The sequence below is a fragment of the Lepisma saccharinum genome, chromosome 10 (genome assembly GCF_977018435.1).
Source record: "Lepisma saccharinum chromosome 10, izLepSacc3.1, whole genome shotgun sequence".
NCBI lineage: Eukaryota > Metazoa > Arthropoda > Insecta > Zygentoma > Lepismatidae > Lepisma > Lepisma saccharinum.
The window spans coordinates 68,410,188-68,433,568 of NC_139238.1; the positions used below are offsets into that span (position 1 = coordinate 68,410,188).

General features: G+C 37.4%; 1 protein-coding gene across 8 annotated transcripts in view; it reads left to right on the top strand.

Moving 5' to 3' along the window:
* Window positions 1-23,381, top strand: part of Zmynd8 (Zinc finger MYND-type containing 8) — a 215,154-nt gene that overhangs the window by 4,163 nt on the left and 187,610 nt on the right. For all 8 annotated transcript variants that reach the window (XM_083129884.1, XM_083129887.1, XM_083129879.1 and 5 more), the window contains exon 2: window positions 17,654-18,062. In XM_083129884.1, the coding sequence (XP_082986010.1) occupies window positions 17,761-18,062 (302 nt within the window). In that variant the 5' untranslated portion in view covers window positions 17,654-17,760. The remainder of the gene's footprint in view (window positions 1-17,653; window positions 18,063-23,381) is intronic.

A 23,381-nucleotide genomic window follows, 5' to 3' on the forward strand; every position in this document is an offset into this window, starting at 1 on the left:
TGTAAAATTATGTAAATCCACACATTTGAAAACAGTACCTCAAAACTACATGTATCAGTACAGATATTACCATTTCACAATTTCTTTATCTTATTTACTGTATCTATTACGTGATTTTTCTTGATTATTTTCTTGTCACTGTTCTGCAGCTTTTGGCCAATTACGAATATGAAGACATGTGATGGTTAGATGAAATTATGAAAGGATGCTACAAAGGAACACCTGTGTCTGGACTTGAGCCATGAACCTTCAGTGGTGAAATAGTGACATGTGGCTGCTAAGGCAGTGCATTAATTTAGGAGATTTAGTATAGGTAGTACACAGATACTTCAGACAGCCAAGATTAAAACCTCACATGTTTTCACTATGTCACTGCGTATAATATGTATTTATCAACAGGTGTAAATACAGTTACCAGGTTGGATTTCTTAAGTAATAATAATAATAAAAACAATATAAAACTGTGGCCATTTCGTATAATTTTTCACTTTGTAATGGAACGTTTTGTAACATGTGCCGTTGTAGCGCACACCTCTCATCACACAGGATGTATCAACAGTATTTGCGGGCGAGAAATAATAGAAAATAACTTCCTGAGCGCTGCAAATCCATACATCATTTTGATCTTGCTTTCTTCTACTACAGAATAAAGAAGGTGTTTACAGAAGTAAAAGCTTTGGGAAACTATACACAGTATAGGGAGAGGGGGCAGGGGCAGGTGGCGTGGGTTGGTGACTGTAGACACAAGACAGTATTCTCCGTATAGCAACAGGTGACTCATTGATTAGGTATGATGTCATTCACTCTCCATGGGCATAGCAACAACTTTACAAGGTACTTAGTACAACTGAGAATGCAATTTATTGAACCTGAATTGTACTGCACATTATATGCAAGATATAATTGTTGCTTTTGCCCATCAAATACCAGGATGCACATTGTACTCTTCGCAACATCGTAATTGACCGCCCTGAAAAAATTTAAAGTCCTGAATTCGTAAATTTGGCAACATAGCACTTCAGAGTCCACAAATAGTATCCAACTTAGCAACAGTTTTTCTTACTAAACAAAGATGCTCTTGTGAATTTCTTTCATTCTTTCACATTCCATGAAGTTAGAAACCCTAAACCAGTAATATAATATGCAATTAAACAAAAATCGTATATTGGAAATAGAAATGTTAATTTTTTTTTAGACTATTCGTTCTGAAATAGAAAATAGGGTTATTTATGTGCAGTTGGAAACACTGAACTCGTTCTCCGCCACCTTGGGAGAATTGAAATCACATATCAATGCAATGAAGCAAATTTCTCTCAATTTTAGGCAAAATTACAGTAAAGATAAATTGCACAATACCGGAGGATTCTACAAAGTGTGTCTTTTCACTGATCTGTGGCGAAACATGGTTCGGAACTCCGGCAAAATGTTATTTCAACTTAGATCAACTTGTTTTACAGGCTTTCACGTTGGCAATCCCCTGGAGCAGTTGGTTAAGCGGTCTTCTCGTTTTGCTTTTTTGTCAAAAACGAAATATCGAAGGTTCAAATCTCACCCACTCCTAATTCTTTTTTTATTATTGTTATTTACGTAGTATGAAGTGTTGTAATAATGTAATATAAGATTACATTAAATCATTGTAAATATTTATGCGATGCATACCTCAGAAATGTTTCTACACATCTTCTTGATTTTTCAGTGATTGTCAGGATTTTTGGCAAGACCTTTCTTTTCATTTAGCTGTCAAAAGCTATGTTAACACACATTAAGAATTAATATATAATAAATACTTGTTCTTAAACAGCATGTTGTAATCAAGGTGTCCCCGTTTTAATATCAGGTGGAGGCTCATTGCACAGTGGTTCGGATCCCACTTTAAATTGTAGATCCAGTCCCGATTAGCTTTGCTGTGCATAAAGTTGACTTAAAACACCAAATCAACCAATATATCTCCTTTCAGAATGGGCCTTCTACGATACTGTAGTCGGCCAGCATCCTAAAACACATATTTGCTTCGCGTACACCAGAGTATAATTTCATTTAATATTGTGACTATTTTTAATTTAAAACCACAGACTAAACAGATAATAGTGTCGTGAAAAAAACCTCAAAGTAGTCTTCATACAAAGTATTTTAATCCATTGCCAAACATTTCAGTTAAGAATGATATTATGCTTTTCCATTGACCGTATTTTCGATCCATAGTGAATTTGCTAAAAGGACCATGTCAAGAAATCTAAATATGTAAGTTTTACTAGTAATTGCATTTAAATTGCACGAAACAACAGGGGAGGAGAAAATAAACCTAAAAAATAAGTAAAAAATGCAACAAAAACTGTTAAGAATACTGACAAATAAACTAAATGCCAAAAAAGGCTGAAAAATGTAAAATAGAAAGTGTTTTCAGGCTCTAACTGAAGGGAAACTGACATAAAATCAGGTTTGGCATTGTTTTTAAGGGTCAGAAAAAAAGTTGATTTTTCCTCGACTTCCGGACCCTAATTACTAATTATGACCATTGAACAAGTTGGAGGGAAGGAGTCTGCTTACTTAAAGTTTTCTTGCTGGGGGATCGTATCGTCCCACTTTCTAATACAGAAAAAAATCAAGTTCATATTTCGAAAATGACTTGCAGTTTTCCACCACAAAAATATGTTTTCATAGTTTGAAGTTCGTTAGTATTATCTTGCAGGGTTTCCATTGTTTTAATTTCAAACATATTTTATATTTCATACGTTGAATATCCATTTCCTCTCTCTTTCCATGCAGTCTTTGGAAAAAAGCTGAAGTTTCTTGTCAAACGGGTTCTGGGTCAAATTACTCATTTTCGCTCTCCTGTTCCTACCTTAAACAAATAAGAAAATACTTCGTAACTAAACAATTGATTGCTCAAAACACGGAATTTTTACACAATTTACAAAATATGACAAAACACCAATAGACATGTTCGTCATCTTTCCCTTTCATCGTTTCTTAATTTTTTCTGAATTCCTTTCCTCATGAAAATTGCCATGAGGAAATTGTAGGCATGACATTATGTGTGAATTGGTTTCTTCAAACTGGTAGCTAATCATAACATGACCTATTTGGAGGTAAGGTAGCATGCTTGATTCTCACAAGGGAGGTCATAGGTTCGATTCTCCACCTAGGCAGGATTTTAATCAGGAGTTTATCGTTGGATGTAAAATTTATCCACCATGTTAAGAAGTTAACATTGGTCCAGTGGCGAAGCGTGGTGTCGCTGGAAGGGTACGCACAGGCGTGTGAGTTCGTGTTGTTATGGATGCGACTTTTTTTAAATATAAAAAAAATATATAACCTTTAAAGTTATTTTTGAAAATGTAACAACATATTCTTGCATCTATCAACGTACCTGAATAGTTACTCTTGATATGTGCTAACCCGTAAATCGTATTTCTTGATTTTATTGTAAATTGATGCTTTATATGTCATTCGAATGGCAGTCCTCAATGCTCCGATGCCCCTTCTTTCTTCCTATTCCCTCTAATAGGCTATTATGCTTGTTTTTGTAGCATTCCAGAGTAATACAAGTCATTATTCTATTCCGCTTTCTCACTTCACGCTCACAACAATGAAATCCGATGCCCGTGGCGGAGTGGTTAGCACATCGCGCTACGACGCCAGGGGTCATGGGTTCGAATCTCGGCCTGCTCATGGGTATTTCTAGTCAATTTTTATTATATCAACACTCTTCCCCATCTTCGTAAATTAGCCAAAAGTGGCACAAAAAGCGAAGTAAAAAAATCAAAGAACAATAAAAAAATGAATGAGCGAAAAGAAAAAAACAAAATATAACAAAAAAACAACAACACAACAGGAGTAAATCGAGCAACTAACGAAAACGCAGAACACTGGGATAGAAACATTTTTTTCGCCCTTTGAACAAGTTGTCTTTGCCATTCTACCCTCACCTTCCCTTTCCCCTCGTTGGACACCCCGCGCTGGACAAGAAACAGATGTGAAGCCCAGTTCGTACCGTGTGTCCAGCGTTGCAACCTCCCAATCAGGAAAAGTGTGCTGATTAAACTCTTAAATTTTACTAAATGCAACTAAATTGTGCTCGGATAACTTAGGTCCTAAGTTCATTTTATGCATCTATTTTGGGGGCAGTTGTTATGTGAATATGCTTTGTTGATTAGTTAAACAATATTGGTAATTTCCTCCATTAAATTACTTACAATGGTTTAACCAATATAATTGGTTCAATATAACGCTTGAAAAAGTTTGAGAAAATTCGACGACTACAAAACGCGGCTGCTTGTTTTATCTGTGACCCCAACTTTCTAGCAATTTTCTTCAATAAAATGTTCCTCGTGAGCTAAGTAAGGAAAGATAAACAAAAGATGAAAAGAAGACTGTGGACCAGATGTAGCTGGATCGGCATGCTACCTTTTGTTTGAAAGAAATAAGATTTGCGATTTTATTTAAATTTATTTTTTCAAAATATATTCCTCTGAATTCAATTTATCTGTCTCCCATAGGCGCATGTTTATAGATGATGCTAAAATTTACCATTATTCCAAACACAGGGTGCTAGGTGCCAATGAAGTTCAAATTGTACTACCTTTAGCACAATTATGCTAGAGTTGGCATCACTGCGTGAGGCCGGACTCACTGTATCCATTTCGGACGAACGCACCCCTGAAATTATGCTTTTCCGCATTAATCACATAGAATGTTATGGGACCAGCTGAGGCCCTCGGAGAAGTGGCTCAACATGCGACGATATAGTCTGGCAGAGATGGAAATTTGTGGAAATTATCGTAAGGCCTAGAATTTCAGTTTTCTTGTATTAAGGCGTCGTTTAATGAAATTATAAGTAATAAAATAATCCGTAATAGCCAATTATATTAGGATAGGCCCGGCCTCCGGGCCTCTTATGACGCTTCGCCACTGCATTGGTCTCTGTATTTCACGAGGTGAAAGGAAATAGTAAGAGAGAGTTGTTTCGATGATAGAAGGAAGTCACATGCCACATGGAATGTGCAGAATCAAGTTACGTAGAGCTAAGTCTGTGATGGTGGTATCGAATATTGCAAAGTTAGTGGGAAAGTTTGTTATATCTGATACCCGTACTTTCTGTTCAAAGAAGACAAACATTTTAGATACAAAAGCATTGACGAATTAACAATCATTATGAGGTTTTGAATTTTTTGTTTGTCACTCACTATATAAATACTTATTAGTAGTTTCTTTTCGAATCGGCCTCCTTTGCAATAACCATTTACTTATGTTAATTGGCAATTTACTATTATTTTTAGATGCATGGTAAGATGGTGGTGAGGGGATTGACAACAGTCATTATGAAGGAACGGACATGAAATTACCAATCTTAGAAATTTTAACTCATTAAATGCTCTCCTTCGTTACAGTACTGCACTACATCACTACTTAACATAACTGTATATCTTTTTTTTAGTATATCGAAATCAAATAATTAATATTTTAGGTGTCAGTGAAGAACAACCCTCAAGTGTACATTGGATTCATTTTTTAAATATTCTAATATCAACGGTCTCTGTTCAGCAAAAAAAAAAAAAAAAAAAATATGAGGAGAGGGTGGGATTTGAACCCGCGATCTTTCACGCTTGATGAAAAATAAGGAAAGCAGGGTGTAACCAACTGCTCTACGTTAACTTCATGATGTAATACTCTTAAAAACATGTTGACGTTTATGAAGACTCCCACCTTCCTGTGTTCCAAGCACATTTTCTCGACAAGTCGTGAAACATATTATTTTTTGAGAACTGTCCGCTATTATGCAAGCTATTGTAAATAAAATGCTGCATAAACTCCTCACAAATTTGCTTCTTTCTGCACAAACTTGATGGCGATATCCTCCAGGTGGAGATAAACTGTATTCAGTGTTTCAAACCCCTCTAATTTCAAGTCGAGAAAGCAGAATCGTAAAAATTCCTCAAGGTTGTTTTTCCAATTTATTATTTCTGTTTGATTGTGTATTATAATAGCGGTTTATAGTTCCTAAGTTCATGGAAAGTGCGAAATTGAAAACCTTTCACCGCAGCATTTTTCATCTAGTGAAAGGACCAACTCAAAGTTGGCTACTCTCACTTGGAGCCGAAGTGCAATGTTGTTAAGTTTACGAATTCGGGACTTAGAATTCTTTTGGGGCAGTCAAATAAGATTTTGTGAACTGTACACAGTGGCGAAGCGTCCTATGAGGCCAGGAGGCCGGGCCTACCCACGCCATCACTCTTTTAAAGGTGTATTTACTTATTTCGTCAAAACACATGTGATGCAATGGAAAAGTTTGGAATTTTCATTTATGATAATTACAAAAAAATTCTAACCCTGTCCAGTATACGAAATTTCCACTGAGTGAGGCACATTTGCTGGGGCCTCTTCTCTTGACATTCTGTCGTACGGTCGTATATGCGGGAAGCCTAATCTTACGAGTACTGTACGTATGCTTATAACGCGCTCCTGAGGCCGGCCTCGCGGTGTTACCTACTAGAATGAACAGAATATCATCAACACTGCATTTCCACCAGGGTTGGAAATTTGTGGTGTACCGGCATTTTTTGTAAACATTAGCCTGTGTTCGTGCAGAGATATTTCTATTTCATTGTACATTCTCCATATTTTGTACGAAACTTAGGTTTTCCTTCCTTTCATCGACAAGTGTAAGTGAAATTGAAAATTACGGAGTAGGTGTAGTTCTGACTTCGTTTTCTGGTCAGAGTGCTGATGGTCTTGTCGATTCACCCAACACCGTAGCGTAAACAGAAAGTCTAAAGAACTTATATGTGTAAAGTAACTCTTCATACCAAATTATGTAAATTAATATGCTAGTTACGCCTTATATTTACAAAGTAGTTTTACTTTCACTGGAAATAGAATAATTTACTTTTATCGTGAACGGGGATTCCCCTGATCGTTCCCTCTGTGAAAACTTGCCTCCTGCTCAGGACGCTACAAGGGAGCGTGGCTCGGAGCGCGAGGTTCGTGGCGGTAGAGCTTTGTTTGTGATTCGTGTCTTGTGCAGCGATCAGATTTATGCAAGAAGTGCCGGATTGAAATGCAAGAACAATCGAGTTCTTAATTGAGTGAAGATGTAATCATCGGTAAGGTAGGACCCACTTTTGGTCTTTCATGTTTCCTTCTTATAACAATCATTTCTAAAACGTTTTCAACTATATTTTCCTTTGCAAGTAGCAGTGGCAAGTGACAGCAAAATATTTTAAAAAAATCAAAGTTGTTGAAACATTATTTAATGCGTTAACACTGTCGTTGAATAAATATTACAAGCAGACATTTTATTTTTATGCAGCGGAGACAAGCGAAGAGGTAGGCAGTTTCATTTACCCTGAAGGGATAACAAGAGAAGAGGGCGTTCAATGAGAGTACAATGCAAGGGAAGACTTTTTTTGGGTTTAGGACAAAGGGTGTTGTGTTATGGGGTTATTGCGTGGGCCATGTCTGTTTCAGGTCTGGCGGAGCAGGCCAGTTTTGTCACATTGGATTGGCAGAAAAGAGCTGAATTGCGCCTAAAAATTGGGATTCTATTCTCTCAAGCAACTACATTTATTATAACCTGTTTATATGTTACATAGTAACCTGTCATGTTGCCGGGTCCCAAACAAGGATCCTATGTTCTATTATCACGTAAAGGTGTCTACTAACACAAGGGGTAGAACAAACTAGGATGCGAAGTATACACACTGAATGAGACAGGTCACCTTTACTTATGTTTTTTCTTTAAAGCCCCGTGGTGGTCATCCTAACATGTTACGAAGCCAGGTGACCTAATTGTGGTCATGCCAATGTTTCCTGATCATCTTTAATTCATTCTCCATACATTCTCATCGTCACGATTAACATAGATCAGAACAAATGAGACGAAAATATTCAAAACTTAAATTATGTTTACTTGCACATACAGGTGTCAGAAATTTATTTATCTAGAAAGCCAAGACCGGAATTAACTACAACCATTCCTTTAGTTAGACAACATATAGCAATGGTGTTTTCCTCGGTGCGAGGAAGTCTTGCTAAAAAAACTAAGTTGGCAGCAGTAGAACATACCAAACTGACAGTCGCTGAAAGTGCGGAATTCTGTTGTCTGCTCACGGCACAAACGTCAGACTGACCCGAAAATTATGGGGGGGGGGGTTCCAGCCCTTTTCACCTCAATTGCAAAATAAATTTAGAAAAAAAATTATGAAGAATTGACAACAGGGCTCGAGCACTATTCGTTGGATTTTCGCGATGTCCCATGATTGGTAGTTCTTTCTGGAGGTGTGTGCATAAATCAGGGGTTGAAAAAATACAAACAAATAAAAAAAAACGAAATGAACAAAATCTATCGATGACATCTGGTGGGCGGGAGGAGAACGTCGAAGACATAATTATCGTATTGATGGCCGTTAACAATACTTTTGAAAACGTTGTGCCACAGGCAAGTAAAGAAGCATCTAAGACATAATTATCGTATTGATGGCCGTTAACAATAATTTTGAAAACGTCGCGCCACAGGCAAGTAAAGAAGCGGTCTGGAGAGACATTGAACCACTCTCCATGACATAGCCCCCCTCCCTTTCTTTTTACATATTTAAGCAACTAATGGAAATTATCGCACTTTTGTGCCTACCCTGCTAGGAAATCTACGCTTCGCCACTGAGTGTACATGCATATATTTTAATATGGTAACTGCTGTTTTAATCATTCACTCCAGAATTGTGTCTCAGTTGTCCTCAAGGAATGCTGAGATTAAAAATAAGAACAGTACATCAGTACAATTATGAGCAAAAAATTAAGGATTATGGTGTAAATTGTGCAGATATTTGACTACACTGCTAGTACTTGCATTACACCAGTTCCTTCTTTGCAAACTATTCCACACAATTAGTATCCCCATTGCCTGCATGGCAGAATTGGGAACACGTAACAAAGCAGTTAGTGGCAAACACATTGTATCTAGTTGTAGCTACAGTATTATGGGAGGAAGAATAATTTGGCAATTTGAGGCTTGGCGAATCCACATGATGGTGTCTCAACCTTCCCATCTCTCATAATGGAATTTTCAGAGTGGCAGGAGTCCCAGCAGGGTAGAACCAATCCTCAGCACTCCATACTGGATGCTCACTTGCGTATGCAGGAATCATTCAGGAGGGGGGGGGGGGGCTTAAATTGTTAGGGTGGATAGTACACAAGTTCATATTTATTGATAATGCATACATTGTTATATTTGTATATTTCTTAGTTTATGTTCCTTGTCTACTACCATTGGCAACAATGATATGGAACATTGATGGATGCTAATGGCCAGACCAGGACTCTAATCTTGAATATTTTATGGCAAATAAATGTATCTTCTGGACTGGATTAGATTTTTTTGTAAGATAAAGTGGTGTGTTGAAGTGTTGGATGCTAAAAGAAGCTGAAATGTTATCAGTTTTAGCTGGAAATTTTACAAAATTGGAAGTTTTATCTTGTGCTCTGTTCTGTTCAAGTTGACAATGTTCTTCCTCCAACATCAGTTCCTTCATAAGCACTGAGGCAGTGATTAATAAATGATAGGAAGATATTCACTCTGGAAGAAGGAAAAGTAAGAAGTGAAATTGTGTTGAAGGTTGGAATTATGTAAAAACATTTATATCAGGAAAACAAATAACATAATATTGCCAATAAAATTTTATAAATAATAGTTTTTCAACATTCCACACAAAACCCATTCATCAATCCATTTTGCACAAGATGCTAAATGCAAGCACTTACAGTACAGTGCTAGGAGTGAGGAAGTGAAGACATGACACCTTGAGATGTTTTGTTTAGGCCTGAAGCTCACAGTGTGCTCACCAGCTTGCACAAGAACATGTGGAGTGCCAAGTCTGCTGTAGATAATGCATGAGATGCACTTGGACATTTTGAGGGATATGGGAAAACCACGCAGGAGCTTAGGAGTTGCGTCAAATACAGATTGACAATCATGGGAACTTTTTGTACTCCATGTCCTGCTTTGTAGGGTATCCACAAAGCATACAAGTTCTTTTCTTCATCACCACAAAACATTATATGTCCTATATTATAACCAAATTGATAAGCAACTTTTTGTTTTTTGTGTTCAAGTCTTAGAATATGTTGTTCAACTAAGGTGGCACAGCTTGTCATCCTGGTGGGTGGGTGTAAGAAAGTACAGTCATGGAAAAAAATTCTTCTCGCATACATAGAGCCTTAATATCAGTTGTCTTATGGGGAAGACTGTGCTGCTTATAAGTATGTAAGAATTTTCAGGCTATGAAAAATAATTTAAGTAGACAAATGAAGATTGAGTAATGCATCAATCCATATCACTATTTCAGTGAATTTGACTTAGTTTGGCAAAGTATGCACATCATTATGGCTTATTTGGAATAATGCTCACACAAACACTATGTTAAAGAAGAAATATTGCATTCTTTCATGCCTTGTGTTATTCAAGTGCTATTTTTCAAATTGCTTACTGAAGCTTTTCAGTGTTCTAATTAGTTTATTCAAGCTTCAAACTTACTTCCACAATCATTTCCTTCCAGTATTCTCAAGTACTTCCTGATACTCCTATAAAACTTGCAAAAAATCATTAAACATTCAGAACCGTTACCAAGAACTTTTTATACAGTTCAGTTTTGTAATGTGTTTATAATTTAAAGTTGCTCACTGGTTGGCAGTGAACTGTTGCTGCATGAAAGATTAGTCACATGCATGATTTGAGAGAACTTGAGTGATTGTCTATATGTGTGTGCAAGAGTGAGCATGGCATGTCAACAAGTCATTGTACTTTGCCCTCTTCATATTGTGTTATTTTGTGTAAGACCCATGTTAATTCAACACATTTTGTAACTGTAAAGTGTGCGAGCACTTCCATAATCTTCCTGATTTAATATTAGTGCAAAGCAAATACTTAAAGACTAAAGTACATACAAAGCATTATATTTTTATTTTAAACAGAAAGTAGCCTTATTAGGATTGTGTTGATTGAATCTACAATTTACGTTTTAATGTCTTAGGAAATATAATAATTTATTAAATGTCTAGGAGAAAGTACATGTGTACTAATAATACAATTATGATTGATCATACAATTAATAATATTATGAGATATAATAATGAGAAACCAGTGTTGAACATTTTCAATAACAGCCAACTTCATACAGTGCGTCCAATTCCTTGCGAGGCCGAGAGATCAGGAGAAGTGTGGCAGGTGGCGCTAGCGGAGATGCAGACATTTTCGACTAGTAACGTCCCACTTATTTTTATGGACATATCTTTAGCATGCAGATATTTATATTAATATTGCAAAACTAGCACTAACCTATGGTAACAGTTGTTCATCTACATTCACACATTTTTTGCATCGTTTGATGAAATTTTGATTCACACTCAAAAGTTCTTCTTTCGTAATTCTTCCAAGTTCTGCCCTTATATTGTCTTTTAGTTTGTCAATACTATGAGGGTTATTTCGGTAGACTCTACTTTTTAAGTTTCCCCACAAATAATAATCACACATGGTAAGATCTGGCAAACCACCTGTGAAACACAGTGTAGAGGTTTGTTTGGAGAGCTTCGCTTCTCCAATTTCATCAAGTTTTTCTTTGGTTAGAATCAGTCGTTTTTGCCTAGGGGTTCTAAAATTTAACGATTCAGTTTCTGATAATGTAAGGACAAGGTGTCTAACCGTCTCTCTATCTGGATTTGAAACACCAGGGAATTTCTGTGCAAATTGCCTACACACGTCTTGACATGAGTGTTTTCACAGAAGTGTCATACATAAAAAAAATCTTTGTTCTAACGCGAACTTTGCGGCTGGTATTTCAATTACCTCACCAACACACACACTCCAATTACACAAAGAAGTAGCACGGCAAGTAACCAAAAACCACACTCTTTCACACAGTACGAAATTAACATGCTCTTGACTCAAGGTCTGTTCCTCACTCCATTCGCAGCTCTGTCCAGGGCACCTGTAGTCGCGAAGAAAAGAACAACTCAAGCTCGGAGCTTTCAGATTTCAAACAATACTCACGAAAACCATTGACTTTTAACGGTATAGTCTGCAGTTTGCAAACAATGCTCTTGAAAACCATTGACTTTTAACGTTTTAGCCTGCAATGCAATCTTGATACAGTGTTGCACTTTTGAAACCTCCAAACGATTCAGAGCGAAGCAAAACTCTTTCGAGATTAAACTTAAGCAGGACGTTACTGGTCAAAAATATCGGCATCTTCGCTAGCGCTGCCTTCCACCCGATCTCTCGGCCTCGAAAGGAATTGGATACACGGTATTTGCAATTTGGATATTTCTTTTATGATAATGAAACTCGTGTACTTGGGAACTGATAGGTCGCAGAAGGCAGTACTTGCATTTTGCTGCTTTTTGGCTAACCTCTGTGTAGGTCATATTAGTGGTTTGTGGTGATGTTCAAATCCTATTAAGTGTTAATTATTAGTTTGATATTAATTATATGGAAATGGAATATATTAAGTATAATTCTTCATAATGTTGGGCAGCGTCAAAATCTGAAATCACTGTTGTCAAAACACATTTTTTATTGAAATAGAATTACCCAAATGTAAAAATATTGAAATTTTTATATTCCTGACAACATGAAGCTTAGGTGTGGGCATTCTTCAGTTGGAATCTACATTCAAATATATTCTTTACCTTTGTTACATTTCATTGTTATATATATATTTCTGATTGACCTGCATTGAGAAGTGCTAATTTACATGTGATTAAAATAAAAAAAAAATCAATTGGTTCATTTTCTTGTTGACATCAGGACAAGCATGCCCTATTCAGTCGCAGAGGTTCTCTCAAAGTCCTGGCCACGTTCTGCTAATGTGTTAAAATCTGTTAACTAAACTAGATTTTCAAGTTAATTTCTTGGGATTATCTAAAGGAAGGTGTTTGTAGTCTAGTTACAGGGCTGCCTTCTCAGCCTGAAAAATATTGTTAGCAGTATCTGCATCTTAGTACAGAAGGTTGTTCGCTTTATATCCGACCATTTTTGATGGGTACTCACCTTAAGAGATACCGCGCCGCTGCCACCGATCATGTTCTATTGGACCCCCAGCATTGTGGACTATCGCCCAGCATCGCAGTTTCCATTGCAGCAAGCTCCGGCGCCGGACACTGGAATTCTGTCCCACTCCTCCCTGCAAGCTTTCCATAGACCGTCCAGGGTGCGCGGGCAGCAATGGTAAAGACGTCTTTTCAACAGTCCAAATGCGCAAAAATCCATTGGACTGGCATCTGGGCTTTTCACAGGAATGTCTTCAAACGGAATGACACAAATTCCTAATTCCTCTGCCATTTCCTGATATAAACGTAGTGATGTTCTGCCGGTATGGCTCGAAGCCTTGTCCATATGGATCATCACCTGGTTCGCGTCCATTCCATACAATTGTGGGATGTCACTCCGATAGATAGGTGTCAGAATGGAGTCTTGGAAGTATCTGGCATTCACCTTCACGTTTTTGTCCACCTTGCGTATCATCAACTTACCCTCATATCCGAATCCCGTCACAACCATACAGCCATGAGGGAAACTTTCCCTGCACTGACGAACAAAGTTGCTGTGCCCCTTGCCGTCAATGTCAAGGTATGTAATCGCCCGAATGTGACCACCAGCAGTGAGATGGACATATCATTCATCCATTGTGACAACCTTCTTCCATTTGGAACCCGCCAGGTAATTTTCGCAGTTCGTCTTACGTTCGGCAATGTGACGCGGTAGAAGGTGGTGTACACGGGCCTTCCGCACACACTTCAACCTGAGGCGCTTGCGAATTGTTTTGTTCACAGTTGACGGTGCGAGATGAAATCTGTGGGCCATATCACGTTGAGTTGGGGGATTTTCTTGGCACGCCAATCGACGGATCCCCCTTATCACTACGGGTGACACTTTGCTTGCAGCCCTTCTCCTGGTGGTTTTCATGGGTGAAGGAGAGCCTGTTGTGTGTAACGGGCCACAATAGTCACCCCGAGTGTTAACCCATTCTCCCGACACTGTTTCACAATGCATAGGTATGAAAAAGGGCCATTACGTAACCCTCCCAATACCGGTTGATTTTCTGTGATAACATTTGATAACATTCACTACCAACACTCACACACCTACAAGGTCAGACACAACACTGCTCCCGCCAGCAGACCCATAGTTCCAACATGATACGCCAGGTGGCAGCACCGAATCGACAGTGGTCTGATGTAAAGCGAACAACCTCTGTATACAAACTTCTATCAAGATAGGTATATACATGTAATTTTGGAATTTAAAAAAATGTAATTTTGGAATTTATAACCCTTGTTAGTGTACAGGGTGTACGTTTCTTGTACCATAGTACATTATTAAAAATAAAATACACCTATTGCATATGCAATACTTTAACCGTGCCTATTGACTCACACCATGAATGTATTGCACCTAGTTGTGCAAGAATGCTGAATTCAGACAATGTATTTTTGTAATATGCAACTAGCAACCAGTTTACTTCTGTAAGTTAATAGTTTGTTGAATTTGCGTGTGTTTGTATATATTATTCTTAATTACCACCCAGATTAAGGTTAAGAATATAAAAAAAGTGAAGTGTTCCCCTGTGCTATGTACCATGCCATGAAGGCATATAGGGGGTGTGGGGTTATGGCCCCACACATTCTAGATCACTGCTGAAGGCAGGGGTGATGTGATCAGCATCACGCCCCTGGCCACCTTTACCCCCCCCCCCCCCAGGTTTCCTCCAGGTACCCACTTTATGTAAAGCTGGGTGTGACCTGGAGCCACTTGAACAGGTGGAAAAATTCCTGGTTAAAAATGAGAGATTAAGTTGGTAAACTTTTTTGCTGTCCGTAACCAAAAAGTAACACAAATATGACTGAAGACCATGAAAATATATTACATATATTAATATACAGACATGTTTTTTACATAACTCACTGATTTGTTTCTATTTTGCTTGTTTTGGCTATGTAACAGTCCAAGCCTTACCCAAAATATCATTGGAAATGAATGTGTTCATTTTGTAATGAGAAGCTAATTTCATTTGTGTTCTTCTGTGTGTGTGTGTGTGTGTATAATTTGTCATTATTCTCAAATGCAGTTTACATGCCTTTATATATAGATGAGAATGCTCAGCTCAAGTATATATATAACCAGTTTAAAGATAGTGATTCAGTTCTAGTATAGTGGTTATAATCATTGCTGAAAACTTGGCCTTGGTAATTAGGTGTTTTTTGGGGACGAATATGTCTGATTCGATAGAGGTGAAAAACATTGACTTGTCGCTCAACTAGGAAAAGTTGAAGTTAAGCCAGCCTTTGAATGTGTGTTAGAGATGACTTCATAAAAAACTATATTTGGTTTTGAAGATCTTCACGATATTTCAAATTTGTAAAATACGATTCATTTTTCAAGTACCCTTCGATTATTCAGGAGAATGTTAAAATTGTTGCCAGATGTCCACGTTTACAACATTCATATTAAGAAAAACTCAATATGATTTTATTTAGGAGAATATATCTCTGGAATGTGTACTATTAACTGATTGTCAGCTTTATGAGTGGAAACTCATTCAGTTGAGTGGTTGACACAGTGTGCTACAATGCTAGGTGTCCCAGGTTCGAACCCCAGCCTGGTATGCATGTTAATTGTTAGTGTCCTTTCATCAGTTTAATCGTGTCACTCATGCTCATCGTTGCTATCAGCCAAAAGTGGTAGAAGAGTGACGCTAAATAACAAATATCAAATGAATGGTGTACTCATTATCTAAGGTTCTGAGTTTGAGTTAGGCATGGGTGTTTCTTTGTGAGTGCATTAATCATCGAATCAGATTCATCCTCATTGTCATTTGTCAAAAGTGGCAAAAAAGTAATGCGAAGTAAGAAACATAACATAGAAATTGAAAGGATGAAAAATTTATCTCCGGGGTATCGGCTAAAACTGACTTAAACTGATAGTCCAAGATAACCTCTTCATCTAACTGATATTCCGAGAGAACCTCTTCATCCTTTGCTATCAGGTATACTTTGCGAATTAAACAACTCTCATTTTTAGCATATTACCTTAAAATTTGTTTTTGAGCTAAAGTGCAGTTGAATAATACCATATATATCTAAGCTCCTGAGGTGCACTGGTTATTTTCTTATTACAAAATTTTCATATATCCTTACTTGTATTCAAGTCTGGACAATAAGAGAGAGCAATGTGCTGTGCCACTGAGAACCTGATAAGGCTGCCAATATTTTGAGGATAATGTAAACTACTGGACTAGACCACCCTGACTTCTCTTATGTGGGATTTCCTGCATGTGACTTTTATCTACAGTTTTTATTGTGATGTTAATACAGGATTTCCTTCTTGAGACTTCTGTCTACATTTGCAGCTAGATAAGATAATGATGGGAACATTTTGGTCACTGGGTTTTATTTTCACAATGCACAGAACAATCTCTCCATTCTTCAAAAAGGGCCAGATGTTTGCGAGTGTCCATTCATCATATTATCACTCATCCCCATCTTTGCAAATTAGCCAAAAGTGGTACCAAATGCGAAGTGAAATAAAGCAATTAAAGATAAGATCTTCAGAGAATATTGCATGTAAGAGTAAATGGAAGTAGTGATGGATAATTTGCCTTCTAATTATTATATTTGGTATGGCCAATAAACAACCGGTATGAATGTTGTACGGACTTACCTTTTAATACTGGTTGGCATACTCCCCTGCGTTGTGGAGGCAGTCATCCCACCCTTTCACCAGATTTTTGATGCCCCTGTGCCAGAAGTCTGTGGCTGCTGTGAGCACCAATGGAAGACTGTTTCCTACAGTTGTGTATCCGAGGCAAAGGGGATTCTATGTAGGATGCCTTTCAGTGGGCTAAATACACGATAGTCACATGGGGATAGGTCACTGCTGTAGGGGGGATGATCTAAGCCTTCCCAACCCATTTGTGCGATCATGTCCATAGTGTATCCAGCAACGTGGGGACTTGCATTGTCTTGCAGTAGGATGACACCTTGTGACAGGAAGCTGCGCTGCTTGTGCCTGATGCAGGTCTCACCTCGTTTCGCAAGATGTCAGAGTACAGAGCAGCATTCATTTTGTCACCCTACCGGAGGAAGTGACCGAGAAGGGGACCACGATGATCAAAGCAAAAAGCACGAGTGTTTACAATTGAAACAACTAAAATATTTTTCCGTACGTGCACTGTATACATTATAAAGTATGTATTTATGCAGCACCATTGCTTTTTACCTAAAACCTTTTTATAGGAAATGTTATTCCTTTGAATTGAAAAGTTACCATCCTTTTAAAATGTCAAGGAACACATTGTTTACATTTCATGCGGCCACCATTACATCTGCACCCATGACCTAGAGGTCGCTTCTGATTGGTTAAGCTACGAAAAGTCCTATGGAAATAGGAATGATCCTATCCTTGAGAAATGCCATGAAATGTGCCATGTCATCTAAAATGCCATAAGATTTTTCATTTTACGCAGTACCATTTAAGTCCTGGCATAAATGTTAAGGAAAATTATTTTGTCTAGAGCGGGCCTTATTCTTTATTTCTGTGTAATTTTATTTCTTTCACATGTTGTCTAGATATTAAACAACTGATTTTTCTTTTCCGTTGTTTCAGGTGTATCAGAGCAGATATGTGGTGGTGCAACAGTGTTAGTGATATAATTTTAAAGTTGTTGTTAATGGGTAAGATTTTGTTCCTGCAACTGGACTTGCCAGTGTAACATGGCAGATTCTCAGAAGACAGTAACAGACTCTGTGAATGAACGTGTCAACAATGAGACTGTGGATGGTCTTCCTCAACACAATAATAATAATAACAAGCAAGTGAATGGTGACAGTGATATGAAGGACTGTACTAGTGAAAATGTTGAAGGGAAGAGTGAGGTGAAAAATGGTGATTGTGAAAATAAGTTAAGTGATAGTACTGAAGACAATGAAGGTGACACCGATATGTCTGGTGAAGTTAAAGTGCAGAAGTCATTTTATTTCAAACAGCTAAGTTTGGAATCTAGCGTGCCAAATGGGTAAGCAGATTTTTCATTCTATTTTTACATTGCTATATAGTAACCAATACTTGTCATTCTGCACCAAGTCAACAGACTGTTCAGAATGAAATGAAATTTAGTGAACCTAATACTGTCATTCCAACTTTTTTTTTAAGTTGATATTTTGAACTTTTGGCAACAAGTCAGCATTTCTATTAAAATTACATTTTGAGTTCATCTAATTGAGTTAGAGATCATCCCAATTTACACTGTGTAATGAGTTTTCATGCATACAACATAATACTATTTATTTTGAGAAAAAATATGAGACCCAAGTTTTGATAGTTTAATTCTTCATCACAGCATACAGTGCAAAGGGATTTCATTGTTGGGTTAATGAAGTCAGGTGTATTGCTCTTAGTATTCAAATAACGTCTCTAAATGCTTTCATTGTTAGGTTAGGCAGGCCATGTTTAGAGCTTTTAGTATTACAATAATTTCCCCAAATTCTTTCATTATCTCATGATTTTGGTGCTTGTCTCAAGAATGACATTCCTTCAAGCCTTGTGTCGGCAGTAGTCTGGAATGCCTTGTCAATGAGAAGTGGGGATATTTGTGTAAGGTACCTTTTACATATCTTCTTTTCACTAATAAATAGTAGTTTTCGGAACTGCAAACAGTGCTAATTAATTTCACAAAGCTTCAAATTTTCTTTGTCATTTCCATTATTCTACATTACTTTTTGTTCTTCTATGAATGAAAAATGTCTTGTCAATGGGAAGTGCAGATACTTACATAAGGTACTTTCTACACCTACTTTTTGCAGATGCATTGCACTTACCAAACAGTAGTTTCAACAAGGTTTAAATTTACTACAACAATCATTTCTACAATTCTCCAATACTTCATTTTACTCCAATGCAACTTTGTAAGAATCATTAAACAATCACACCCGTTACCGTTTTAAGATTTAAATTTCATGCCTTTCAAATGCGCAATCACGTTTGAAAAAAAAAACTGTAGCAGAACTATTTGCCATAGAAAGATGAGATCAGTTTAGTTTTTCTTCCCGATGACGGGCCTTTCAAGGGAGGTGAAATGTATCCCCCTCCCTTCTTTCCAACCCCCCCCCCCCCTAAAAAAAGATGATGTAAGAAGAAAATTCAATTTTTAGAATGAAAAAAACTGATACGTAGCAATCTTACCTTCCTACAATTGTGTGAAGTCATGTGGATGATTGTTAATAACTTATTGAGAAAAAATAATAAATATGCATAAGGAAAATAGCGTAACCATCATACGGAATAGATTTATATTAAATCTGCTAGCATTGGCTCTATGGAACCTGGATTCATGAAATTGGAAGAATCTAATAATGTAAGGCCACTCTTCGATATCATACAACTTCCATTCCCACATTTTGAAAAGTTAGGGGGAAAATGGTGGTATTTCAAAATAATTCATAATATCTGGGAAATTTTCAAAATTGTGCATCTCCACTGCAAATGTTTTTAATTTTTGTCATTATGCAAGAAATGGTGGTTTAAAATTAAAAAGCCAATTATATACCACAATTTTTTTCTGAAAATAAAATAAGCCTTGCTTTTTGAAGAAGCATTAATTAAAATGAAAATAACAGCTATGCTTATGTTTTCAATTAGACTATACTGGTCAATATACCAGATTTTAGTGCAATACACCCAGTGGTTGATAACAACCACAGGTTGAAGGTTAAATTCAGATATTTCTCACATCTGTAGCTCAATTAGGTGAATTTTACAAGCATAAATAATTAGGGTCATTCCATTCCCGTTTATTAAGAGGTGTATACTTACCACCTCAGATGATGATGAAACTTGGTGCATGACATATTTTGACAACCGTGGGAGCCCATATATTTCATTTTTGGAACAGCAGCTCTAATTACAAACTTAGAACCCATTCAGATTTACTGCCATTTGAAGGAAATATCTTTTGTGGAATTGTATACTTGGTTTTATGATCAATTATTACTGTTATTGTTATTTTTGAGTATCATTATTAGTGATTTAATAGGTGAAAATTCTTGTGTTGTCTCTTCTTCAACATACATTTTGTGGTTGAAATTACACAAATTACTACAGCTGAGCTAGCATGGAGACAGAATCAACAATGGCTGCATTATAGGAGGGTTATTTTTTAGTAAGGTCAGTTTTGTAATAAAAACGATGTAAGTAAATGTTTTTCAAAAAGACATTTATTTTCTGAATTTACGTACACTTGTCTATTTTTCTACATAATTTTCTTGCCGGTTTAAACATTTATTGTAATGAACGAAGAGTTTTGGATACCCTCCTCATAGAACTCTGCCGCCTGTAATGATAGCCAGTTACTCACGGTCGTTTTCACTTCTTCATCAGTGTCTAAAGGCTTGCCACCAAGGAAGGTCTTTAGATGGCGGAGAAGGTGGAAGTTGCTAGGTGCAAGGTCTGGACTGTATGGTGGATGATCAAATACCTCCCAGCCAAAAGATTCGATCAGATCTTGAGTCAGCCGGTGTTGTACTGATGTATGACAATGCAAGCCCACATGCTGCAACTCAAACTCAAGATTTGATTTAATATTTTGGCTGGGAGATATTTGATCATCTGCCATACAGTCCAGAACTTGCACCTAGCAACTTCCACCTCTTACGCCATCTAAAGACCTTCCTTGGTGGCAAGCCTTTAGACACTGATGAAGAAGTGAAAACGACCGTGAGTAACTGACTATCATCACAGGCGGCAGAGTTCTATGAGGAGGGTATCCAAAAACTCGTAGTTCATTACGATAAATGTTTAAACCGGCAAGAAAATTATGTAGAAAAATAGAGAAGTGTATGTAAATTCAGGAAATAAATGTTTTTTGAAAAAAAAAAAAAACATTTTACTTACTTTGTTTTTATTGCAAAACGGACCTTACTAAAAAATAACCCTCGTATAATTGAAGGAACAGTGTATAACGAGTTGTGCAAATGAAAAATGAACTTTCTCATTCACTTTCCAGAGAGAAATTGACTCCAGTACATATGACCCCCTTTTGAATTTTGCATTAATGGGGAGCCGGGTGGGGGGCTTGCAGAAGGTATTCTGTAACAGTTTGTTTTTCACCCAACAGGACCAAAATTTGATGTTATATTAATTTTTGTCTCGTATCACCACTTGCCATTTAATCTTAATTGAAATACAGGGTGGCACATATTGTATCTACCAATATCAATTTGCAACCATGTTGGAGCGCATTGCGCCTGCACAGAATTTCTCCATGCTTAAGCAGATGCTAGTCTGGCAATCAGTCTGCCATGGACCGTTGGCCGGTTCAGGCATGAGTCATGGCAGTGAAGACGTTCATCCGAATGGGTTCACGGGTTCCATTTAGTAGACTCACTCTTGAGTCAACATTCTAGACTTTGTGTTTAACTTTATGATTTACTTTTGTTTTGTAATGTGTCCCACCTGTGACACCAAAATGCAATAATTTCTCGTTTTACTATTACATTTCCCCTTCAGGTCCACTAGAATATTCAAAAGTGAATTGCCTTCCCTCTTTGTCGTAAATATTTTATTTTTTATAACTTGAAACTTCACAGGAATTGAATTAAATTTCTTCAGTGAAGAGGCAGCATTTTATCTGTAACTATCAGTAGAATAATAATAACCTGCGACACAACAGTCTGTGAGGGCCAGGGCCTACCTACTGACTGTCGGCCTCATCCCCACTTGCCGAGGTGGGTGATCATCTAACCAGTTATGGGGTAACGTGTGGTCAGCATGATGGAACACCCATTTGTTGTTGTGTGTTTCCTTGACCGGGCTACACTACTCATTCTTAACTCCCCAATTTGCTCACAATGGTGGGTGGCCACTGGTCCCATACACAGGCCTCTTTCCCTAAGGAGACTCGAACCTGTATACGTTCCAAAGCTGGAGTCCACAACATCTTAGACTGCATGGCCAGTGTGCTGGAGAACTACAAGTAGAGTAGTTACTTGAATGTCAAAAATTTAGTCTGGCATCCCACCAATGACAATGTAATGTCCCACATATAATACCTGCGATTATAGGATGATATTTTTTCTATTAATCTGAAACTCATGTACTTTGGAGAGAATATGAGTGGATTTCCAGCAGACCTGGAAAACTCAGGGAAATCAAGTTTGGCATTAACAAATTTTGGAAAAAGTTTTTTTAATGAAAGAAAACCATTCAAAATCCTGGAAAAGGCAGGGAAATTAAAGGTTTTATTTAGTTTCTAACATTGAAAACATATTTTACTTTTCCTTCCTGCTGGTTTATATCTTGGGAATATTTCACGTGAAAATGTTACAATATTTTCCAGTATTTATTTTCAGCAATGTTGAATGAATTTGATTCAGTTGCTTGATAGACAAAGTTGAAGTATTAATAATAACCCATGGTGGCCAGGGCTTACCTACCGACTGCCAGCCTCACTCCCACATGCCTCAGCAGAGGTGGGCGATCATCCAACCCTTCATGGGGTGATGTGTGGTGAGCACGATGAACCCACAGTCATTGTTGTTGGGTTACGCTACTCATTTGTAGCTTCCCAATTTTCTCATGATGGCAGGTTGCCACGGGTCCCATACACCATCCAAAATCTCGGGGGAAAAGTTTTTACTTTTACCCCAGGAGACTCGAACCAGTGTCCGAGTGCAGAGCTTGACCCCTTAGACTGCAAAGCCATGGTGCAGGACTCAAAGTTGAAATATTAGTATATTTCATCATTATGGTAAAGTTCTCAATTGACAGTGAACCATGACATGAAGGCACATAGGGGGATGTGAAGGTAGGGCCCCCACTCAATCACAATCTTGGCCGTTTTTGGAGGTAATGGGGTGAGCCCTATCCTCTAACCACCTTTACCCCACTCCTCCATTCCCATTTATTAGAGACTGGGCGACCCCAGAGAAAGGATAAGATTGCAAATAATTGCAGTTGGTTAAAAAGTATCTAGTAAAGTCTAGGAATTGGGTTTTGGAAAATGAGTGTGTACCCTAACAAGCATGACATTCTGATTGTAATCCTTCATAACAAGTTCTGCTATGCTTTATAAGCTCTCACTAATGCTTTGATCTGATGCACTGTGAATATTATTAATAATTTTTATTTGTTATTGCTAATTGTTGATGCAAAATTAATATTCTTATTTTTTACCCCTTGTGTTATGTTCTCTACTTGAGATTGTTTTTAAGTCTACTTTATGCATTACTTACGTGAAATTTAAAAGATTTCGTAATTCCGCGTTGCACAATTTAATGGTTCAATCCTATTAATTTCGAAGATCCACTGTCTTCATTCACAAAAGGGTACGGCGTTTGAA